Source organism: Hemitrygon akajei, chromosome 8, assembly GCF_048418815.1.
Source record: "Hemitrygon akajei chromosome 8, sHemAka1.3, whole genome shotgun sequence".
Lineage (NCBI taxonomy): Eukaryota > Metazoa > Chordata > Chondrichthyes > Myliobatiformes > Dasyatidae > Hemitrygon > Hemitrygon akajei.
Window position 1 is genome coordinate 10,238,333 of NC_133131.1, and position 22,445 is coordinate 10,260,777.

The following is a 22,445-nucleotide window of genomic DNA, read 5'->3' on the forward strand; positions in this document are numbered from 1 at the left end:
GTCTTGTACTGTCAAATCCTACGAGTCAGCTTATTATTATCACCATTCATTACCCTTTCCTGATTTTTGTATTTATCCAGACTCTGTAACCCGACATATTTTATCCCAGCTGTACAAAAGCAAATTTCCATACTAAGCCCTAGTTAACCCTGCTTGAACACACTTGAGTTCTGGTTATGGTCTGTTTTAAACCCATGCAGTCTTTTTGAGAACTGGTTTCTAATCACTGATGTGGAACCTTGTCAGGATGTTTGAAAATCTAGTTAGCTTGTATCTGAAAATTAAAATAAAGAACTGCAGTGCTGGAAATCTAAAATAACAAAAAAACATAAAATGTTGGAAATACTCATCAGGCCAAGCCACATCTGTGGGGAGAGAAAAAAAGCCAATGTTTCCAGTTGGAAGACCTTTCATCAGAGCATGGAGCTTATTGCTGCTGTAATATTTAAGAAATGTTCAAATCAGTCAAACAAATCGCTTTGAAAGTTAATAACTTCTTTTCCCAACTGTTACTGAATTAAATGTTATGTAATATCCAGCTTTATTTCTCAACTCTCACATTTCAAGTTATACAAATTTATTAAAATGGAGTTTAGAAGGATAACAACTCAGCCAAGATAGAATGGCAGAGCCGACTCGATGGGCCAAATGACCTGATTCTGCTCCTATGACTTGTGTATGTAGAGTTGAGCTGCTAGGAGCCTTGTCACTCATCTTAATTTGTTGGCCAAATTTAAAACTAACTTATGGAGTTTGACTTTGCTTTATCAGTGTATGTAATAAAACAATCACTGAAATGACCCAGTGTCCTTTACAAGCATATTTGATGTTCTTTTAACTTGCTTATTTTGGCATCTTTTGTAAATTTTGGTCAAATTATAGCTTTGACATTGAAATATTACAAGGGTAGAATATACACATTTCTAACAATGGAAGGCTTTATCCTATTTAAAACCAGCTATAAAGAATTTTACGTTTGTACATGATGTACTGAAGGTGTAATCAGAGATATGTATTACTTGTGAATCAATTGGTTGGATAGATTCTTGCATAGTAGGGGAATTAAAGGTTATAGGGAAAAGGTAGGTAGGTGGTGATGAGTCCATTGCTAGATTATCCATGATCTTATTGAATGACAGAGCAGGCTCGATGAGCCAGATGGTCTACTCCTGTTCCTATTTCTTACGTTGTGTAGGATTGGGGTCCTTTTAAAAACCAACAGAAGGCAACTAAAAGAGTCATTAAGTAGGTAAAGGTGGAATAAAAAAGTAAGCTAACCAGTAATATTACAGAGGATACCAAAAGTTTCTTCTGATAAATAAAATGTAAAAGAGAGGCAACTGTGGGTATCGGATCACTGGAAAATTAAGCTAGAGAGGTAGTAATGGGGGACAATGAAATGGCAGATGGTATTTTGTGTCAGTTTTCACTGTTGAAGACACTAGCAGTATGGTGTCAGGGATCATGAAGTGTGTGATGTTACTGTTATTAGAAGGTTCTTAGGAAACAAAGGTCTGAAGGTAGGTAACTATAGACAATAGGCAATAGGTGCAGAAGTAGACCATTCGGCCCTTCGAGCCTGCACCGCCATTTTGAGATCATGGCTGATCAATTCCTATCAATACCCGGTTCCTGCCTTGTCCCCATATCCCTTGATTCCCCTATCCATAAGATACCTATCTAGCTCCTTCTTGAAGGCATCCAGAGAATTGGCCTCTACTACCTTCCGAGGCAGTGCATTCCAGACCCCCACAACTCTCTGGGAGAAGAAGTTTTTCCTTAACTCTGTCCTAAATGACCTACCCCTTATTCTCAAACCATGCCCTCTGGTACTGGACTCTCCCAGCATCTGGAACATATTTCCTGCCTCTATCTTGTCCAATCCCTTAATAATCTTATATGTTTCAATCAGATCCCCTCTCAATCTCCTTAATTCCAGCGTGTACAAGCCCAGTCTCTCTAACCTCTGCGTAAGACAGTCCATACACCTGGACCAGATGGTGTACACCGAGTTCTGAACGAGGTGGCTGAAAAGATCGTGGAGACATTAGTAATGATCCTTCAAGAATTCATAGGTTCTGGAATGGTTCCAGAAACTGGAAAATTGCAAATGTCGCTCCACCGTTCAAGAAGGGAGAGAGGCACAGGAAAGGAAACTATGGGCCAGTTCGTCTGACCTCAGTGTTTGGGAAGATGTTGGTGTCGATTATTAAAGATGAAGTCTTGGGGTATTTGGAGGCACATGATAAAAGAGGGTCATAGTCAGCATGGTTTCCTCAAGGGGAAAATCTTGCCTGACAAATCTGTTGGAATTCTTTGAAGAAATAACAAGCAGGATAGACAAAGGAGAATTGGTTGATGTTATGTACTTGGATTTTCAGAAAGCCTTTGACAAGGTGCCACACATGAAGCTGTTTAACAAGCAATGAGCCCATGGTATTACAGGGAAGATTACAGCATGGATAAAGCAGTGGCTAATTGGCAAGAGGCAAAGAGTGGGAATAAAGGAAGCCTTTTCTGGCTGGCTGCCGGTGACTAGTGGTGTTCCACAGGGGTCTGTGTTGGGACTACTTCTTTTGACGTTATATGTCAATGATTTGGATGATGGAATTGATGGCTTTGTTGCAAAGTTTGCAGATGATATGAAGATAGATGGAGAGGCAGGTAGTCTTGAGGAAGTTGAGGGACTACAGGAGGACTTAGATTAGAAAAATAAGCAAAGAAATGGCAGTTGGAATACTTTGTTCAGAAATGTACGGTCATGCACTTTGGTAGAAGAAAGGGTTGACTATTTTCTAAATGGAGAGAAAATACAAAAAACTGAGCTGCAAAGAGATTTGGGAGTCCTTGTGCAGGATTCCCTAAAGGTTAATTTGCAGGTTGAGTCTGTGGTGAAGAAAGTAAAGGCAATGTTAGCATTCATTGCAAGAGGAGTAAAATATAAAAGCAAGGATGTAATGTTGAGGCTTTACAAAGCACTGGTGAGGCCTCACTTGGAGTATGTGAACAGTTTTGGGCCCCTTAGAAAGTGTGTGCTGAAACTGCAGAGGGTTCAAAGGAGGTTCACAAAAATGATTGCAAGATTGAATGGCTTGTCATATGAAGTGCCTTTGATATCTCTGGGCCTGTATTCACTAGAATTCAGAAGAATGAGGGGTGACCTCATTGAAAGCTATCAAATCGTGAAAGGCCTTGATAGAATGGATGTGGAGAGAGTGTTACCTTTGTGTGAGACTAAGACCAAAGGACACAGCCTCAGAAGAACATCCTTTTAGAATGGAGATGAGGAATTTCTTTAGCCAAATAGAGGTGAATCTGTTGCATTCTTTGCCGAAGGCAGCTGTGTAGACCAGGTCTTTATGTATATTTAAGACTGAAGTTGATAGATTCTTGAGTGGTCAAGACATGAAGGGACACAGGGAGAAGGCCAGAGATTGGGAATAAGAGTAAAACTGGATCAGCATGATGAAATGGTGGTGCAGACTCAGTGGGTCAAATGGCCTAATTCTACTTCTGTGTCTTATACTCTAATAGAAAGTTTTGGGTTCAAGTTCTACTTAAGAACCTGCTGCACTAAAATACAGGCTGATTCTCCGTTACAGTAATAAGGGAATGCCACATGAGGGTGCGTTATATTAGATGAAATGACTAACATAGTCCATCTCCTCGGTGAGGTGAATTTCAAAAAAAATCACAGTGCTGTTTTGCAAGAAAGTCAGTGAATTGGTTCTGGTGTTCTAAGTCAATACTTACCCTTGACTGCCATTTAAAAGTAGGCTACTGTACATGACTGGATTGTTTTGCAGTTTACACCGATGTCAACATCATAATCTTATTAGCTGTAAAGTACGTAGTAAAGCAACTATGTTTTTGTACATTTACCACACTTGTAACCACAGCAGATGGTTATTTTAGTGAAAGTGGCAAGTTTATTCTTCCCACAACACACACAAAATGCTGGTGGAACAGCAGGCCAGGCAGCATCTATAAGAAGAAGCACTGTCGACGTTTCGGGCTGAGACCTTTCGTCAGGACTAACTGACAGGAAAGATACTAAGTGATTTGAAAGTAGTTGGGGGAGGGGGGAATATGAAATGATAGGAGAAGACCGGAGGGGGTGGGATGAAGCTAAGAGCTGGAAAGGTGATTGGCAAAAGTGATACAGAGTTGGAGAAGGGTAAGGATCATGGGACAGGAGGCCTCGGGAGAAAGCAAGGGGTGGGGGGAGCACCAGAGGGAGATGGAGAACAGGCAGAGTGATTGATCAATCTCTTAAAATTCCAAATTTCATGTGTCGGCATTCAATTTTATCTCCTAAGCTACATAAGGATATTTGTACAGCAGTTTTTAATTTGGGGACTAGAACTTTGGCCCTCTACAGTGTGGATTTTTGTCTGTACTGGTGGTGTAGTGGTACCTGCACCCAAGCTTCGTAACAGGTGGTCCCGGGTTCAAACCCAGCTGGCTCCTTGCAAGCTTTCCGTCTGCTGGGTAGAGTGAAAAACTAGTAACTCAGCCTTGTAAGGAAACAAATGCTAAAGAATTGGTAAGGCTGCCACCCAATTTGCCAAACAAGGCATGGGGGGGACTTTACCTTTACTTCTTTACAGCCTGGACTTTACCAAACGCGAAGGTAACCAGAGGGCCTTTTGAAGAGTATATTTAAAATAAAGCAGATGTGATTACAAAAGAATGGATATGTTTGGTAACTATAGCTTATGGCTAATTATTGATTGGTTTTTGTTAGTTTTACAAATGCCAAATGGGGGACTGCTACTAAGTCTCCATTTGCAAGGATACTGGGGAAGTGGATCAGGGAGTGGATTGGATTGAAATTGCAGGGAGATTTAAACCCATGAACAAAAACTGAGGCATTTTGTATGAGGCATGGAAAGCTAAAGTTGGGCATGGTGCATGGTTACTAGGAATTAGTGACTATCAGAGTGGGCAAGTATAATGGGGAAGTTGAACTTGAAATTGGATGGGGTGCATGAGTTAGGTGAGATATGTGGCATATACTTTAAGATTCAGCCTAAAAAGCATTTGCTAAAAAGCATTTGAGCAGTTGAGTCTAGTGATGGTTAAGGTACGCACAATGGCTTCGCTATCAGACAAAGATGGATGATGGTGTAAACATGTAATTTGTAGTGAGGTGAAGGTGGAGTTCAAGTTTAGTTAGGCAGACCAATGTTTTGGTATTGTGAATGCTCTAATTTCGCATTATACAGTCGTTAGGCAACAGCAGGTAGTGAGTTTGGGCAACTTTTGCTCAGTGCCGTAAAACAACAATTTCAACTGTTAAACCAGATTAAATTATAGTGGATGAGATGCGTTTAAAGTACCATGGTTGTGGGTGAAATTGTTTGCGGTAATTCAAAACTAATTGTGTTTATGACACCAACCAGTGGTTTAATATTTGTTTCTAAGAATATTATTACATTTATTGGATTACAGTTTCATTTAAGATGATTTTTTTTAATGAGCGTACTTGTCTTGAGTTATTGTGATAGAAGCATAGAAAAACATAGAAAACCTACAGCACAATACAGGCCCTTTGGCCCACAATGCTGTGCCAAACATTTGATAATATACGTAGTATGTTATGAGTACCTATTAACAAACTCTGCATCTAATTGACAATACAATCTGATAATTGTCCATGAAATGTGTGGATTTGTAGCTGCAGTATTTAAAAAGACTTGTATCTAGCTAGCACTTTGTGCCATTAACTGATGTGGAATGTACTTGATATAGTTGAATAACTATACTTGTAAAGGTAAATGTAAAATACTTACAAGTTAAGTTGTCCCAGGCGAGTATGAAACTGGTTCAAATTTGTCAAAACAAATTTAGGACACTATCAAAATTGTTCATACAACTGCTCAACATGTGAAATTGTAAGGTAATACAGCATTAGAGGTTTTTCTCCCCTCAGTGTTGCAAGGCCTGTGAGTTTTAAATCACAATTCAGTTCCTCATTTTAATTAGTTGTTCTTGCCTCTCCTCCAACCCTCATTTTCCATAAAATGTCTTTAGCTGAATCAGGTAATAAAATTCTCAGCTTTAAATTCATAGTTTTAGCCCCCTCATGGATTCTGATATTGAAAGCTATTTTCTTCCAGAACATTTCCCAGTCCACAAGAAAAGTACTTTCCTAATGAGCACAGATCTGACGCTGGTTTAAGAGAATTGGATTGGAATATTAAAAGACACTGCAGTGATTAAACCAAAGTGCAGCTTCTCTCTGGTTTATTAAATTTATTATTTTAATGTAATTGTTTATTAACCCACTACCTAATGTTTATCTATTTTAAAACTAGATGAGTTTCAGGGGTGTGGGATTGTTTATATGGATTCCGTGATTGTAAAGTGTTTTCATTTGTTACTGTGAGATTAGAATATAAAAGTAGGGAGGTTATACTTCAATTATATAGGGCAGCAGTGAGGCAACATTGCTCTCCATTTTTAAGGAAGAGAGTTCGGAGAAAGCAGTTCAGAGAAAAGTTTAAGCTAATAACTAGAATGGGTGGGTTGTCTCGTGAGAAAGGGTTGGACAGCTACTTTTATATAACATCTGCAGTTCAGGTTTGAGAAGATTGAAAAGTCTGCCATCTGTTCTGTAGACAATTTTGATTCCTGGGGGTAGGTCGTCCTTGATGATGTGGATGATTGTCGCAGTGAAGATGGTGAACAAAGTTGGGGCAATCACGCATCCCCGTTTTACTCCTGATCTGTCTTGAAAAAGCTCACAGTTACTGTTGCTGACCATGACTGTGGCAACCATGCCATTGTGGAGGAGTTTCAGGATTCGAATGTACTTTTCAGGGCATCCATAGGTGGATAGGAGTTCCCTTCTGAAGGCACTTGAAAAGTTCCATCAACGCTGTCTTCAAAACTTCTTAAATATCAGCTGGGAAGGTAGAAGAACCAACGTCAGTGTGTAAAATGAAGCAAAAACAACAAGCATTGAAGCCTACGTCATCAAGAGCCAACTAAGATGAAGCGGTCATGTTGTTCGGATGAAAGATGAACGTCTGCCGAAACAAGTCTTCTACTCCCAGCTTAAAGAAGGCAAACGTAAAAGAGATGGACAACAGAAGAGATTCAAAGAAGTCTTAAAAGCCAATGTGAAGAAATGTAACATCGACATCAACAATTGGGAAACTAATGACAAGGACAGAAAACTCTGGCAAGCCATCATCCGAGAAGGAACAGCAACTTTCGAAGCCAACAGATGTGCAGAATTAGAAGAAAAGAGGAGAAAATGGAAAGAGAAGCAGCAACAACCAAAGCCCGATCTGCCATCTGGAACTACCTATCCTGAATGCAGAAGAACATTCAAAGCCAAGATTGGACTCATAAAAGCCACTTGAGAGCCTGTAAGTAGATTAACGGAACGAAAACCATCATCCTTGACCTCAAGGGATAGCCACGATGACGATGCAGTTCAGAAGAGGAGAACCGTTATCTCACCGCGGTGTTTCCATGAGCCGCGACCTCACTGTGTGCGCACAGTGTTCCTGTGATCTGCGACCTCACTGTGTGCGCACAGTGTTCCTGTGATCTGCGACCTCACCGTGTGCGCACGGTGTTTCTGTGAGTCACAACCTTACCATATGTACACGGTGTTTCCCTGCCCTATTATCCCAGTAATTTTTTCCTTTTTTTTTGCACTACTTATTTAATTTAGCTTTTTAAAATACATATGCTTACTGTAATTTAGTTTTTTTATTAGGTAATGCAGCGTACTGCTGCTGATTAACAACAAATTTCACAACATATGCCAGTGATATTAAACCTGATTCTGATTATCTTGTGGGAAAATGCTGAATGGACGGGTAGGCACTGTTTAAAAATAAAGTATTGCCAATTTAAGAGAGGCACTCTGAAATAATGTAACTTCCCCAATGGGCGGTGGAAACAATGAATTTGAATATATTTTCAAGTCAGAGGTTATTGGGTTTTTGTTAAACAGCAAAGTGAACGATTACCACAGGTAGTTGGGAGTTGAGGTTACAATCACATTGGATCTTATTACATGGTGAAGCAAGCTTTACATGGGTTTGCAAATTCATTATTTGTTTATGCTTGTATTTTGAAGCAGGCAAAACTTTTAAGAGTTTGAAGAACAAATATATAGTGATCTGAAGTAGAAATGGTGTTCTGATTGTTATACCCTAACCCCAGAGTAATGAATACTTTCCATGTGAGAGTATGTTGCAAACATTATTTTAGCTAGTACAGGCAATGTTTTAATTTATTTTGATGTAATGAGTCTAATCCTACTGACATTAACATAGTGAGATATTCTCATGCATGATAAACAATCACAGAATTGCACTTTCAGCCCACCTCACTCATGCTGACTGATGCCAGTGCTAATGTTATTTGCCAGCATAATACCCATATTCCTCTTTCGGCCTTTCCTTGCAAAATATTATCAGTATTAAATACAAGTACCTGTTCAAATGCCTTTTGAACTATTGTAATTGTATCTGCCTCTTCTATCTACTTTGGCGGCTCCTTCCAGAAACCCATCATCTTCTGCTTGAAAAACCTATCTCTCTGATCTCCTTTAAATTTTTATCCACTTACCTGTGCCCGCCAGTTCTCTAGACTCCCCTGCCATGAGGAAAAAGAAACTACCAATTTTGTCTTTTCTGTGCCCTTCATAATTTTGTAGACCTTCATAAAATCACTTCTTCCCTCTTATCTTACTGTGAGAACAAATCCAGACTATCCATTCTCCCCTTATAACTAAACCCTTTATTTGAGGTAATATCCTGGTGAAACCTGTTCTGCATTCTCTCTATTTCTGCCATATCCTTTCTCTAGAGCAAGGGTTCCCAACCTTTTTTATGCCAGGACCAGTGCCATTAAGGGACCCCTTGGACCCCAGGGTTGGAACCCTTGCTCTAGTGTGCAATCAGAAAACTACACAATGTACACAATTCCTCACATGTCTGGATTAAATTCTCCCTGCAAGTGCCTTGCCCATCTTTCCAGCTGACCTCTGCCCTGTTACACCCATTCTTGCCCTGCACATTTATACATGCAGTGCAGGAGGCAGATGTCCCTTCTGACAGATATATGCAATTAATTTGCAAAGCAAATCCTGAAAAAACTAAGCACTGGTTCAAAGCTAACGGACTCATTTGACTTGGAACATTTTTCTGAATTACTTTATCAAAGATAAACCTATTCAGTGTTCACTGACCACTTTTAGAATTCCATATCGTGTGAGATCAGTGTATTTCGAGCTGTACTTTGTAAATCATATTATTGCTAATTTGTTCTCCTACATTAGCTTAGACTCCAGTGCTGATGATAGTGCAGCAAGATGGCTGGCAGCCAATTTCTCCAAGGCTGATTGGATGGCATTGTTCTAATGTTCTTTTAGTTTGATATTTCAAATATGTTCAGTAATCTGGAAAAGTGCACTCAGTAAATGTTGTGACACATCTGTAAGTCTTGGATGGATGAAACCAATGATGGAGTGGGATATTTTTCAGCACAAAGTAGATAAATCATAACGTATTACATTCAGTCTATCATCAAACAGTAGACAGGTGGAAAGTAGCCAAGTAATGAATTCTTGGTAATCGAGTGTTATTTGGCGGCTTGGTAATTGGTAGTTATTTGGCGGCTTGGTAATCAATAGTTATTTGGCGTCTTGGTTATCTATGGTTATCTGACAGCTTGGTAATCAATAGCTATCTGGTAGCCGATATGGTGAGTTGTGACAGATGTGTGAATGCTGGTTCAGAATGTCTAAGGAAGAAATATTTTGTTTCCCCTAGATAGCATATTATTTTCTCAAAAATGTACCATTTGTACATTTGGCACAATAATTGTCAGAGTTTTTAATTTGTTTTAAAACAAATTAATTTATCCTATTCACTTCGTCATTCTGGTGATCTCTAAAATTACAGTTGGAAGATTAACTTTTGAGAGAGATTAAGAGGACATTGCATGTTGTCAAGAAGGCAGTATACCAATGGATTCCGGTTAATTGGGGCACATTAGGACCAATACATTTTGGCTCAATTAAGCAGCTCGCCCAATTAACTGAAGTTTCATGGAAATGGTTAAAAAGGTATAAAAAAAGACAAACTACAGTTTGAGTAACAAATTATATATTTAAATGAAGTACAGAACAAATTAGAACACTATCAAAACTACTACAGTGCTGTAAAACTATTAGTTCCTAAAATAATTTGGCGTACGCTGTCGTGTTCTTTTGATTAACTGTAAATGAACAAAATCAGTGCAGACATCTAGTGCAAATATGGGCTGCCTTCATACAATGCTACCAACAACTGCATCCTCCAAATCTTCATTTTCATGGTAATATTCAAGATGGTTGCCAATATCTCCAGATGCTTTGTAGTTCCTATCTTGTTTGCAGTGAAATGGTTTAATTTTCACTCCTGGCTGTTTCTGGCATCTCTGACTTGAGTGCCTAAAACTGTGGTGAGCAAAATAATTCTGAATTATCTAACTGCTTATTTCTCACCAACAATCAGTAACTGAAATCACTGCTTTTTTGAACATAAACACTCTCAACTGTCACTATTTAAAAGCTGTTTGCTCCAAGCACAGTGTAGTTACTAATAGCCACACAAGTGCACACATCTGAAGATAGTTAAAAGCTGTTTGACAGCAGTCTCCAGTCCCAATTAAGCAGCGGAGTATCTCAAATAAATGAAGAGAATCCTGGCTGTTTCTTTGATTAGTTTCTGTTCTTTAAGAGTTGGCCCAAATAAGCAGCTGCCCTGATTAACTGATATCTGAATTAACTGGAATCCACTGGAACTTTGAGGATTCTAAATTTTAGCAAAGAAGCCTCTGGTAGGTTCTTTACTGTCATACGGTTCAGGAGACCATTCGATCAAGTTTATGCCAGCACCATGAACGATTCAGTCAATGTCATCATCCCACCTATTTCTCTGTAATCCAGTTTTTCCCCATATGCCCATTAACTCCTTACTGATTCTCTTACCACCTGCCTACTCTAGGGATGGTTTACAGTAATGGTCGCCAACCCGTTGATCGCGATCGACTGGTCGATCTTTGAGACATTCCCAGTAGATCCCCAAAAATAAATACACAAATACTGTTGAGAGATTGTTTCTGGGTTGCGGGGTTTTCGTTCTGTTCTTTCTGCCCAGTGCGCACTGCACAGTGTACTTCAGTGGTCCTCAACCACCGGGCCGCGAGGAAACAATGTAAGTCAGTTGCACCTTTCCTCATTCCCTGTCACGGCCACTGTTGAACTTGAACCCACGCGAGGTCATCAGTCGCCTAAATGCCGTGATACCCTTGCGTGGCTGGTGAGAACCGCCAATGCTACTGGCCCGCATCGGCCAGTCCGCAAGAATATTGTCAATATTAAACTTGTCCGCGATGCAAAAAAAGGTTGAGTACCCCTGGTGTTTATGCATTATCTCTACTTCCAGGTTGCGGGGTTTTACTTCCGGTCTTTTCTGCCCCAGTGCACATGTGTATAACTAATCGCTCTGTGGTTGATCTCGCCTTTCACTAAGGCTGAGGTAGGGGATCTTGGGCTTAAAAAGGTTGGTGACCACTAGTTTACAGTAACCAATGAATCCACCAACTCATATTTTGGGGATGTGAGCAGAAACTGGAGCATCTGGAGCAAGCCCACATGGCCAGTCCCCACACTGATAGGACTGGTTCGACCCTGACTGAAGATGCAAGGTACCGTTGCTGCTTGCTCCACCACTGTGTGGCCTAGAACAGAATCTGATCAAAGCAGACACACTAAAAGCAGTTTGGCTGAAGGAAGACTGGAATGTGTACAAGCTTTCAAAAGTTGGAATAAAGTTATAAGTGGACTTGGAAGTCAGCTTTTTTTGAATATTGGTGATGATGACAAACTTGACTGGTTAATCCCTGGTAATTCATGCACAGATTTTCTGAATTCGGAATTATGACCAGGTTTCATGTATGAATGAGGTTAGTGAAAATGTGATGGCACATTTTATCCTCAAAAGACAAATCACGAAGTTGTATGCTGCATACATATTTTGATAATAAATATTCTTTGAACCTTACATTCTTTGCTTCTTCGAAGGTATTGGGTAAAGACTTCTAGGATATTCAACCTCCAACTGGTGGTTGCTGATGAAACATATCAACTCCTGCCTGGGAAACAACTTGGATCTGCTTCAATTTGCCTATCAGAACAACTGGTCCACAGCAGATGCCATTTCATTGTCTCCTCACTCAACCCTGGAACATCTGGACAGTGAAGATTCATACATCAGGATGCTCTTTATCTACTACAGCTTGGCATTCAATGCTATCATCCCCTCAAAACTAATCAATAAGCTTCAAGACCTTGGCCTTAATACCTTTCAGTGCAATTAGATCCTTGATTTCCTCACTTGCAGATCCTGGACAGTTTGGATTGGCAACAACTTCTGCTCCACGATTTCCATCAGCACAGGTGCTTGGTCTCCTGCTCTACTCACTTTACACTAATAACTGAGGCGAAGCACAGCTCAGAATCAGGTTTACTATCACCGGCATGTGACGTCCAATGCCATATATAAGTTTGCTGATGCCACCACTGTCATAGGCCGAATCAAAGGTGGTGATGAATCAGCATATAGGAGAGAGATTGAAAATGTCTGAGTGGTGTTAGAACAACAGCCTCATACTCAATGTCATCAAGAACAAGCAGCTGATTAGTGACTTCAGGAAGAAGAAACCAGAGGTCCAAGAGCCAATCCTCATCAGGAGATCAGAAGTGGAGAGGGTCAGCAACTTTAAATTCCTCAGTGTTATCATTTCGGAGGATCTGTCGTGGGTCCAGCAAGTAAAATCCATCACAAAGAAAGCATCGCATGCCTCTACTTCCTTAGAAGTTTGCGAAGAATGGGCATGATGTCTAAAACTTTGGCAAACTTTTATAGATGTGTGCTGGAGAGTATTTTCACTCATTGCATCATGGCCTGATATGGAAACACTAAAGCCCTTGATTTGAAACCAAAAAGTAGTGGATACAGTCCAGTCCTTCATGGATAAAGCCCTTGCCAACATTGAGCACATCTACACAGAGCACTGTTGCAGGAAAGCAGTATCCGTCATCAAGGACCCACATCATCCAGGCCATGCTCTCTTCTCACTGCTGCCATCAAGAAGATGGTAGAGGAGCCTCAGGACCCACACCACCAAGTTCAGGAACAGTTATTACCCCTCAACCAGGCTGTTGAACCAGAGATGATAACTTTACTCGCCCCATCGTTGAACAGTTCCCACAACCTATTGGCTCACTTTAAAGGACTCACTTCATCTCACATTCTTGATCTTTATTGCTTATTTGTTTATTTATATGCATATTTTGTTGTCTTTTGCACATTGCTTGTTTGTGTGCCCTGTTGGGCACAATCTTTCATTGATTCAATTATGTTTCTTGGATTTACTGTGAATGCCTGCAAGAAAACAAATCTCAGGATTGTATATGATGACATGTATGTACTTCGATAATAAATTTACTTTGAACTACAAAAGCAATAATAGAGTATAGTGTCTTGGGTTTGTGTATATTGATATCAACTGGTTATTTCTTCTGCTTTTTCCCTCCTTTGACATAGCTGAAATGTTCTCAAAATAATCAGTTGTTGGAATTCATAATGTAAATAGCATGTATTTTGTCCTGGTCTGTGATGGAAGTTAGGTATTGAATTCAGCTTAGGCAGCCAATTGCTATTTCCATTTGCTACTGTTTTCGCAGCTATTGATGAAATAACTAAAGAATGTTGGTTTGGCAATGTTTCCCTGAGGAAACCTGCAGAAAGATCCAATGATTGATGTCTGACAATGCACCAAATTGCTGGGTGTTCCACTGAAATCTTCTGTGTCATTCCTTATCCACTTGACATGTATAACTTTGTTTTATTCCTAAAGTTTGCCTTGGTCAGGGTCCTTTACTTATCTGTTTTTGGGGATCTTGTGATCATTGGTAAGGCAAACATTTATTGTCGGATCTGTTGTTACCCATGAGAAAGCGGTGGTGAGCCAAACCGAGCAACAATTAAAGAATGGGAATTTACAATCTCTGTTCCCGTGCATCTGAAGCCCTTGTCCTTAGTAGCAATGATTGAAGGGTTTGGTAAAAGATTGAATGGTGCCACAAAGCAGCAAGTTTCACAAGTTTGGGTTGTTATATATGTTAGTGATAATAAACCTGATTCTGAAGTAACTGCTGTGTATTTTGCAGGTGATAGATTGCAGCCATCTGGCAGAGAGAATGAATGTTTAGGGTAATAGATGGGTTACCAGTCTAGAAAGGTACTTGGTTCTGAATGTTTTTTGAGCTTGAGTTTTGAAACTGTGTTAATCTGAACTGGTGTTGAACAATGCATTTTGATTTGTTTTATTTTGTTCAGTTGTTTTACGAGAAAAGCATTGGCTTTGATGTTCTTTTTTGTTTCTCATGGATTCATTAGCAGCTTTGCTTACATAGGAATTAAAATTCAGAATGCAGACTTTAAAATGAGACATAGTACAGATAAATAACATTGGTGTTCTATTTGCTGATACTTGATGTAAATGGATTTAGTTTCAATACTCGGAAGAACTTTGTACTTTCTGCCATGTGACTAATCATGTGCATGCACACTGGGAATATTTATAGTTGGTTGCCAGCTGCTGGCTTTTGGTATTTTGCCTGCTTCTCTGAGCAAGACTCGATTGCAAAACATTAATGCTTGTAAACAGAGAAAAAAATTGTGTTCTTATTTTTTCAAAAATTCTAAATATGACCAAGTTGCATGGCTGATTTAATTTTAGAGTGTTACAGATACTGAAAATAAATGTGAGCACTTTGTGTTTAGTTTGTTCTTTCTGTGAACAAATGCAAACAATATTTTCCTCTCCATAACCCAAGTCTAAAGACAGTAAGAATTGTTTGCACTAGCAAATGTTAACACTGTCCAGAATGAATTGTCACTCGTTCAATTGTGGATATTTTTGACTCCCAACTGTTTAAGATTGTTGGGTTGTTATATTTTTTCCGCTTTTCAGAGACAGAATCTACTGAGAAACATATTCCTTTTTTTCTGTGCTGACCCAAGAGAAGTAGTTGAGGAATTGTGCCAGCTTATACTTTGTAGAGCTATGAAACAGTCCTGAATTTCTACACTCTGTAGGCGCATTCAGTGTGGTTGGTGATAACATATCCTCCTCGCTGACGATAACACTGGTGCACCTCAGGGGTGAGTGCTTAGCCCACTACTCTACTCTATATACACATGACTGTATGGCTAGGCATAGCTCAAATGCCATCTAGAAATTTGCTGACGATACAACCATTGTTGGTAGAATCTCAGTTGGTGATGAGAGGGCGTACAGGAGTGAGATGCTCCTACTAGTGGAGTGGTACTGCCGCAACAAACTGACACTCAACATCAGTAAGATGAGAGAGCTGATTGTGGACTTCAGGAAGGGTAAGACAAAGGAACACATACCAATCCTCATAGAGGAGAAGTGGAGAAGATGAGCAGCTTCAAGTTCCTGGGTGTCAAGATCTCTGAGGATCGAACCTGGTCCTAACATATTGATGTAGTTATAAAGAAGACAAGACAACGGCTATACTTCATTAGGAGTTTGAAGAGATTTGGCATGTCAACAAATACACTCAAATACTTCTATAGTTGTACTGTGGAGAGCATTCTGACAGGCTTCTGCACAGGACCGAAAGAAGCTGCAGAGGGTTGTAAATCTAGTCAACTCCATCTAGTCAGCTCCAAAGGTGAGCCTCCACCTTTGTAGGTTCTAGCCTCGAAAGTACCCAGGACGCTCAGAAAGGCAGTGTCCATTATTAAGGGTGTCCAGCACCCAGGGCAAGCCCTTTTCTCACTGTTACCGTCAGGTAGGAGGTACAGAAGCCAGAAGGCACACACTCAGTGATTCTGGAACAGCTTCTTCCCCTCTGCCATCCGATTCCTAAATGGACATTGAATGGACACTACCTTACTTTTTTTTAATATACACTTTCTGTTTTTGTACTTTTTAAAAAATACATTCAATATATGTAATTGATTTACTTGTTTTTTTTCTCTGCTAGATGATGTATTGCTTTGAACTGCTGCTGCTAAGTTACCAAATTTACCAAATTTCACGTCACTTGCCGGTGATAATAAACCTGATTCTGATTCAGAGGTTTCCAGCCTGAGGTTCACGGGCCCCTCAAGTTAATGGTAGGGGTCCATGGTATAAAAAAAGGTGGTGAACCCCTGACTTGGGGTCATTTTCTCATTGTTACTGTTAGGGAAGAAGTACAGAAGCCTAAAGGTGCACACTCAGCAATTTATGAACAGCTTCCCCCCACCCCCACCATCCGATTTCTAAATGGACACCGAATCTGTGAACACTACCTCACTACTTTTTATTTCTGTTTTTGCACTATTTGTTTAACTTAACTATTTAATATACATATACATACTACTGTAATTCAGCCTTTTGCCAATATTTATCATGCATTGCTTTGCACTGCTGCTGCAAAGTTAACAAATTTCACGACGTGCCGATATTAAACCTGATTTTGATTCTGATTTATCACTATGTTCACTGTCTAATAGAATCAGTGGTGAGCAAAGTGGCATAAATGTAAATAGTTGTCAGTTAAAACAAATATTTGTGATAAGTGTTCAATTTGATTTTATAGCTGCTGTTTAAAATATTTGAATTAATTTGTCTGAAGCAAACATGTAATAAAAACCATCCTGACTGTATCTTCCTACAGTCTGTTATTTGAGGACTGGGTGGTTTGGATTCTCCGCAATGTATAGTGATACTTTTCACGGAGTTCGTGAAAAAGAACATTTGATCAAAAGAAGTATTTGCTAGTCAAAGAAATGAATGAGTACTGAGGGGAATGGAGAGGGTGGGGGTTAGCCCAAAGGAGAGAATGTAAAATAAAAGAACAAAAGCCAAGTATTGCAAGGCGCCCAAGCTGGGGTCCACAGACCCTTTGGTTAATGGTAAGGCTCGATGGCATGAAAATGTTTGGAAACCCCTGGTAGAGTTTTATAGGCAGGTGAGGAAAATAGCTAAGTTGAAATAGTTTCATGTTAAAATTCCAGAGAGCACAATGGCTGGAAGATTGATGTCTCATGTTGGAATTAAGGGAGGCAATAATACAACAAACAGCAAATGGGACAGTCCGGGACATGCAGTTGGCAAAGTTAGCAGCTATTATCAATTAGCCCTTTCAGCAACTGGCTTTGTGAAAATTTTAAAATCTGAATGTGTAGCTTACAAATGCCAGAGCAAATCCTCGTTCAGTATTGTTCTTGGGTCTTAATACAAACACTTATTCTTTAGGAGTGTTGTGGAGTTGGCTTAGTGGTGCTCAGCTGTGTATGGTTTAAATCAGCTGAAGTAAGCTGTTTTTTTTGTAACATTTGTTCCTATGCAGCATGTTCAGGAGTAAGCATTTTCCGTCCCATAAAGGGGAAAACCTGCCACAGAAGTCATTAATTGGATGTTTTCTTTTCATTTTAGGAGACTCCAAACTCTGTTCATTTGGTGATGGAGGTAAGCCTAAAAAAGACTTTGGCTATAAATTTATCATACCAGTGCAATCTACAGTGCATTGCATAATTTTATAAGTGGCCACTCAGCTGTCTTGGTAATTATATTCAAAGTTCATTTTATTATCAAAGTATGTATTCTTTATACAACCTTGAGATTCATCTCCCTACAGGCAGCCACGAAACAAAAGAGATGCAACTGAAGCCATTAAAAATATGAGGCCATCAAACACCCTATGTGCAGAGAGAGAAAATAATCAAATTGTGCAAACAATAGAAGTAAGCAAATAGCATTGAGAACGGAAGTTCCAGGCTTCACTCAGGCCTGTTTATAGGGGCCCATTTTGGTGCAGGCCACATCTCAGTTCAGTGCAGTGACAAGTAAACCTCGTGGAGCAGCGAGCTGAATGGCCTGTCTTCGCCTCCAGTCCCGACATCCTGACCTTTTCAATCTGGTCTGGCGCTTAAATCGTCCAAACCTCAGGTCATTTTTTGCTCTCAGCCCAGACCCTGACGCTTTGATAACGTTTATGGGCCCAAGCCCACCGCACTGATTCGGCCCGTATCTGACCGTTTAAATTGGCCAAACGTCTGGTCTTTCCCCGTTCTTGGGCCCAGGCTCAGCCTCAACTTGGTTCTGTCGTATCCACTCCAGCAGCGCCATACATTGGTTCATTCCCCAGTCCCCAGCCTGGACCTTGACTTGGCCCGTACACGTTGCAACGCAACCATTGTCCTGCACCTTCAGTTCACACTGCAAAAGTACCAGGTCGTACAGGCAGTTCAAAGGCTCAACTCTGACAAGCAAGTTGACGAGTAAAACACTTGGATATTCTTGTGCTCTTTTAGTTCTGGTCAAAGCTACTTGCCATTTTAATCATGCTGGATTAACCCATTAATTAGCCAATACAGGTGCCCCCCCCCTTTTACAAAGGTAGAGCGTTCCTATGAAACCTTCCTTAAGCTGAAACGGCATAAAGCGAAGAAACATTAATTTATGTGGGGAAAATTTTCATAAAAGTGAAAATCCTCTTTGTAATGTGAAAACAGGTTACTAATGTAGGTCTTTTGTAAAAGCGAAGTGGTGTAAAGCAAACATTCGTAAAGCAGGGGACCTGAACCTGTAATGTCACCAGCTGTAACAACACAATATAGTGACTGATGTATGAAACTGTATTTCCATATCAGAGAGAAGAATTCCCTCCTCGTCACTCAGTCATTGATGTCACAAAGGTTCATTTATTGTCAAAGCATGTATCCATATACAACTCTGAAATTTGTTTTCTCCAAGTAGCCATGAATCAAAGGGAAAACATAAAAGACATTCATATAGAAACAACAATTCCCCCGCACAAAAAAAGACATCCCCATCATCAACCCCACTCCCCCCACACAACAATATGGAAAAGGAACTGGTGATTTAAAAAAAAAAAACACAAAATATAAAAATCAAGTCTGGGGAAAAAAGTCCATAGTCCATAAATGCAATAGTCCAATCTATAAGCACAGAACCACGATACCACCTTACAGTATCACCGAATTCATTGATAGAGAGGGACATCACACGAGTGCTGAGGCCTACCCGCATGCCACAGCGAGCCACACAGCGACAGGCCACTCACAAATTCCCTCTTCAGCAGCGAATAAATGGAAGGCAGTCAGCATTGAACTTTTGCTCACCTTCCGCATTTGCCCCAATGGCTCAATCTTCCATGTTGCTTTTGTTATGTACCCCGTAACTGGGTGTCTGACCAGCAGAGAAAGAAGAATCCGTTGGAGTCTGGTGGTATCAAACTAAAGGTGTTTATTAGTAAACTACACAATACAATATCAACAATGCAAATATACATATAAAACAGGTTAGCAGTAATACACCTAAAAGTGTAGGAATAATAATAAACAAGCTCTATCGATGTCTAGGGGTAAATGAATTGTCATAGGAAAGTATAGAGTTCAGTTCATAAATGCTGAGGGTAGTTATGGTTGTATTGAAATCGTTGGGGAGAGAGCGAGAGCGAGCGAGGTGTAACAGCAACAGCTGCGGCAGGCAAACCTTTTGTGGCTTTCTTAATCCGTCGTGTCGCTGTGGTCATTCAGTTATGACCGCTCTGGTCTTCAGCTAGACCGTTCTTCTGTGGTGGACTCGTCACTCTGGCATGAGTGGACACACACACAAGTCCCCATCGGCCCTGCTGTAACACTGTGAGCTTTACTGACCGATCTCCTGATTCGGTCTCCGCAGCCCCCACCTTTCTGTGGGTTCCCAACACTGTGTCCACTGGTGTGTCTGAAGGGTGTCTCTCCAGACCTGTCTTTTATCCCCACTCACAGGGTCTCAGCTATCCATCAACTCTGAATGATCGTGTCCATCAAATCAGGCCACTCCTGCTATCTCCTGAGGAATGTTAACGAGCAAAGTAAAATCCTTGTAGTGGAAGGTATATAATCCAGGAAGAGTCAAAATACTGTAAATCAACAGTCTCTCCCCCCCCTCTTATCTGTAGCAGATGTTCTCGCCTGTGTTTCATCTCTATCTCTCTCATGAGCAGCATAGCAACAGCAATAGTTCGTAGTTCTCAGGAGGGGGGTTGGGAATGGTTAACTCTGCACCCCACTGACCATCAGGTCTGTTCATCACTCATAACACCCCCATCCTTCTGGGAATTTTCACCAGAGTGAAAATTAACTAATAAAGCATATTACTGAATTACAGAGTTTAACAAAATACAGAAGTGGTCTTAACTACAAGAATAGTACAGATACACTTTCAAATTAACATCTAGATAAACAATCAGCAACTGCATTGTCACTCCCCTTTACATATTGTATTTTAATATCGAATTCCTGTAACAACAGACTCCAACTTAATAACCTCCTATTTTTATTTTTCATGTTAGCCAAGAATACCAAAGGGTTGTGATCAGTATAAACAATGAATGGTCTCTGTGCTGCACAGATGTAGACCTCAAAATGCTGAATTGCCAAGATAAGTGCCAACAATTCTTTCTCCACGGTGGAGTAATTTCTCTGCTGCACATTGAACTTTCGAGAGAAATACGCCACTGGGCGTTCCACTCCATCCCCTGCTTTCAGCAATAGGACTGCCCCTGCAGCCTCATCACTTGCATCAGTCGCCAGGGAGAAAGGTTTCAAGAGATCAGGTGCTTTTAACACAGGGTGGTGGCACAATATGGTTTTCAACTTCTCAAAAGCTTCCTGACAAGGACTGCTCCACTCAAATTTTTCTTCCTTCTCTAGGAGCTTTGTAAGCGGGAGGGCAATGTCCACAAAGTTCTTACAAAATTTTCGATAGTACCCCACCATGCCCAAAAACCTTCTCAATGCCCTCTTATTTGTTGGGACAGGAACCTCGGAAATAGCCTGTACTTTAGCCTGCACAGGAGCCAATTGCCCCTGTCCTACCACATACCCCAGGTACGTGATCGTGGCATGGCCAGACTCGCTTTTTGCGAGGTTCACTGTGAGGTGGGCTGCAGACATTCTTTTAAACAGTTTCTCCCCAGCTTCAATGTGCTCATCCCAAGTATCACTCCAAATTACTACATCATCAATGTAAGCCTTTGTGTTTGTTAACCCTTTAATCACAGCATCAATCATTCTTTGAAATGTCCCTGGAGAGTTTTTCCATTCCAAATGGCAACACACTGTATTCATAAAACCCTGATGGTGTGACAAAGGCTGAAATTTCTCGAGCCCTGTCAAAGGAACACACCAGTATCCATTTTCTTAGTGACGTATCTCGTTTTACCCACTTTATCAATACAATCATCCACCCTGGGGATAGGATAAGTATCTGATTGTGTGATGGCATTCACCTTTCTGTAATCTGTACAGAATCTTATACTACCGTCCGGCTTTGGTACAACCACGCATGGAGATGCCCATGCAGAGGAAGATACCAGCAGCTAGCATGCGCTCAATTTCTTTTTCCACTAACTTGTGCTTTTCCAAATTCATCCGATTAAGGGGATTGTTTAATCGGCTGGGCTGAGGTAACAATAACATCATGCTCTGTTACTTTGCACCTCCTAGGAACATCTGGGCATAAATCTGCATGCCGGTTAATTAGCTGTGTCAGTTGCTCTCTTTGTTCAGGCTCCAAGTGACTGACTTTATCAGCAAAGTTGGCCAAAATAACAGAGTTCTCCATCAGGTCTGTTCATCACTCCTAACACTTTAGTCTGCCACATTGCAAGTAAATCCTGTTAACGAGCACATGTCAGAACATGGAAAACTCGTGGGCCTGGATGCAGGTCACTTGCCTTCAAGTACAGGAGAAAATTGAAAGACTTTTACTCTCACACTTAGCTTTAAAGTCATTTTGAAATCCACTATTTCATTTTAAAACAGCAGAAAGAGGTTAAAGATTGCATCCAGTGATTCAGTACCATTGACCAACATGAATTTTGGCAATTGCAGCTATTTCTTTTCCTTTCGTATTATATGATCAATGCAAAAATTAGTTTCGATATTTACTAAGCCCACAACCTATTCTTACTTCTCTGTGTTGCATTGGTCTTCCCTGAGGTAGACTTATTAATTTCACTCAGGGTAACGCTGATGAAAGTTAGAGTTTCAAGTCACGGTTTGTTACGCTTTGCTGCTTTTTATGTCTTCCTAGGGAGCTAGATTTCTTTTGCTTTGCTATCCAACTTGTAGAGCTATATAGCATGGAAACAGGGTCTTCGGCCCAACTTGTCCATGCTGACTCTGTTACCCAGTGATCCAGGCCAATCTGTCTGTGTTTGGCCCTTGGTACTCTGCAACTCTGCTGTCCATGTGCTGAACTAGATGGGTTTTTCATCTTGCTAATGCACCCACCTCAATCATTAATTCTGGCAGCTCATTCCAAATATACAC

The 22,445-nt window shown here is 40.5% G+C and overlaps 1 protein-coding gene across 4 annotated transcripts in view; it reads left to right on the forward strand.

Annotated features, from left to right (window-relative positions):
• Positions 1–22,445, forward strand: part of ulk2 (unc-51 like autophagy activating kinase 2) — a 123,450-nt gene that overhangs the window by 31,959 nt on the left and 69,046 nt on the right. For all 4 annotated transcript variants that reach the window (XM_073053188.1, XM_073053189.1, XM_073053187.1 and 1 more), the window contains one exon: positions 17,536–17,568. In XM_073053188.1, the coding sequence (XP_072909289.1) occupies positions 17,536–17,568 (33 nt within the window). The remainder of the gene's footprint in view (positions 1–17,535; positions 17,569–22,445) is intronic.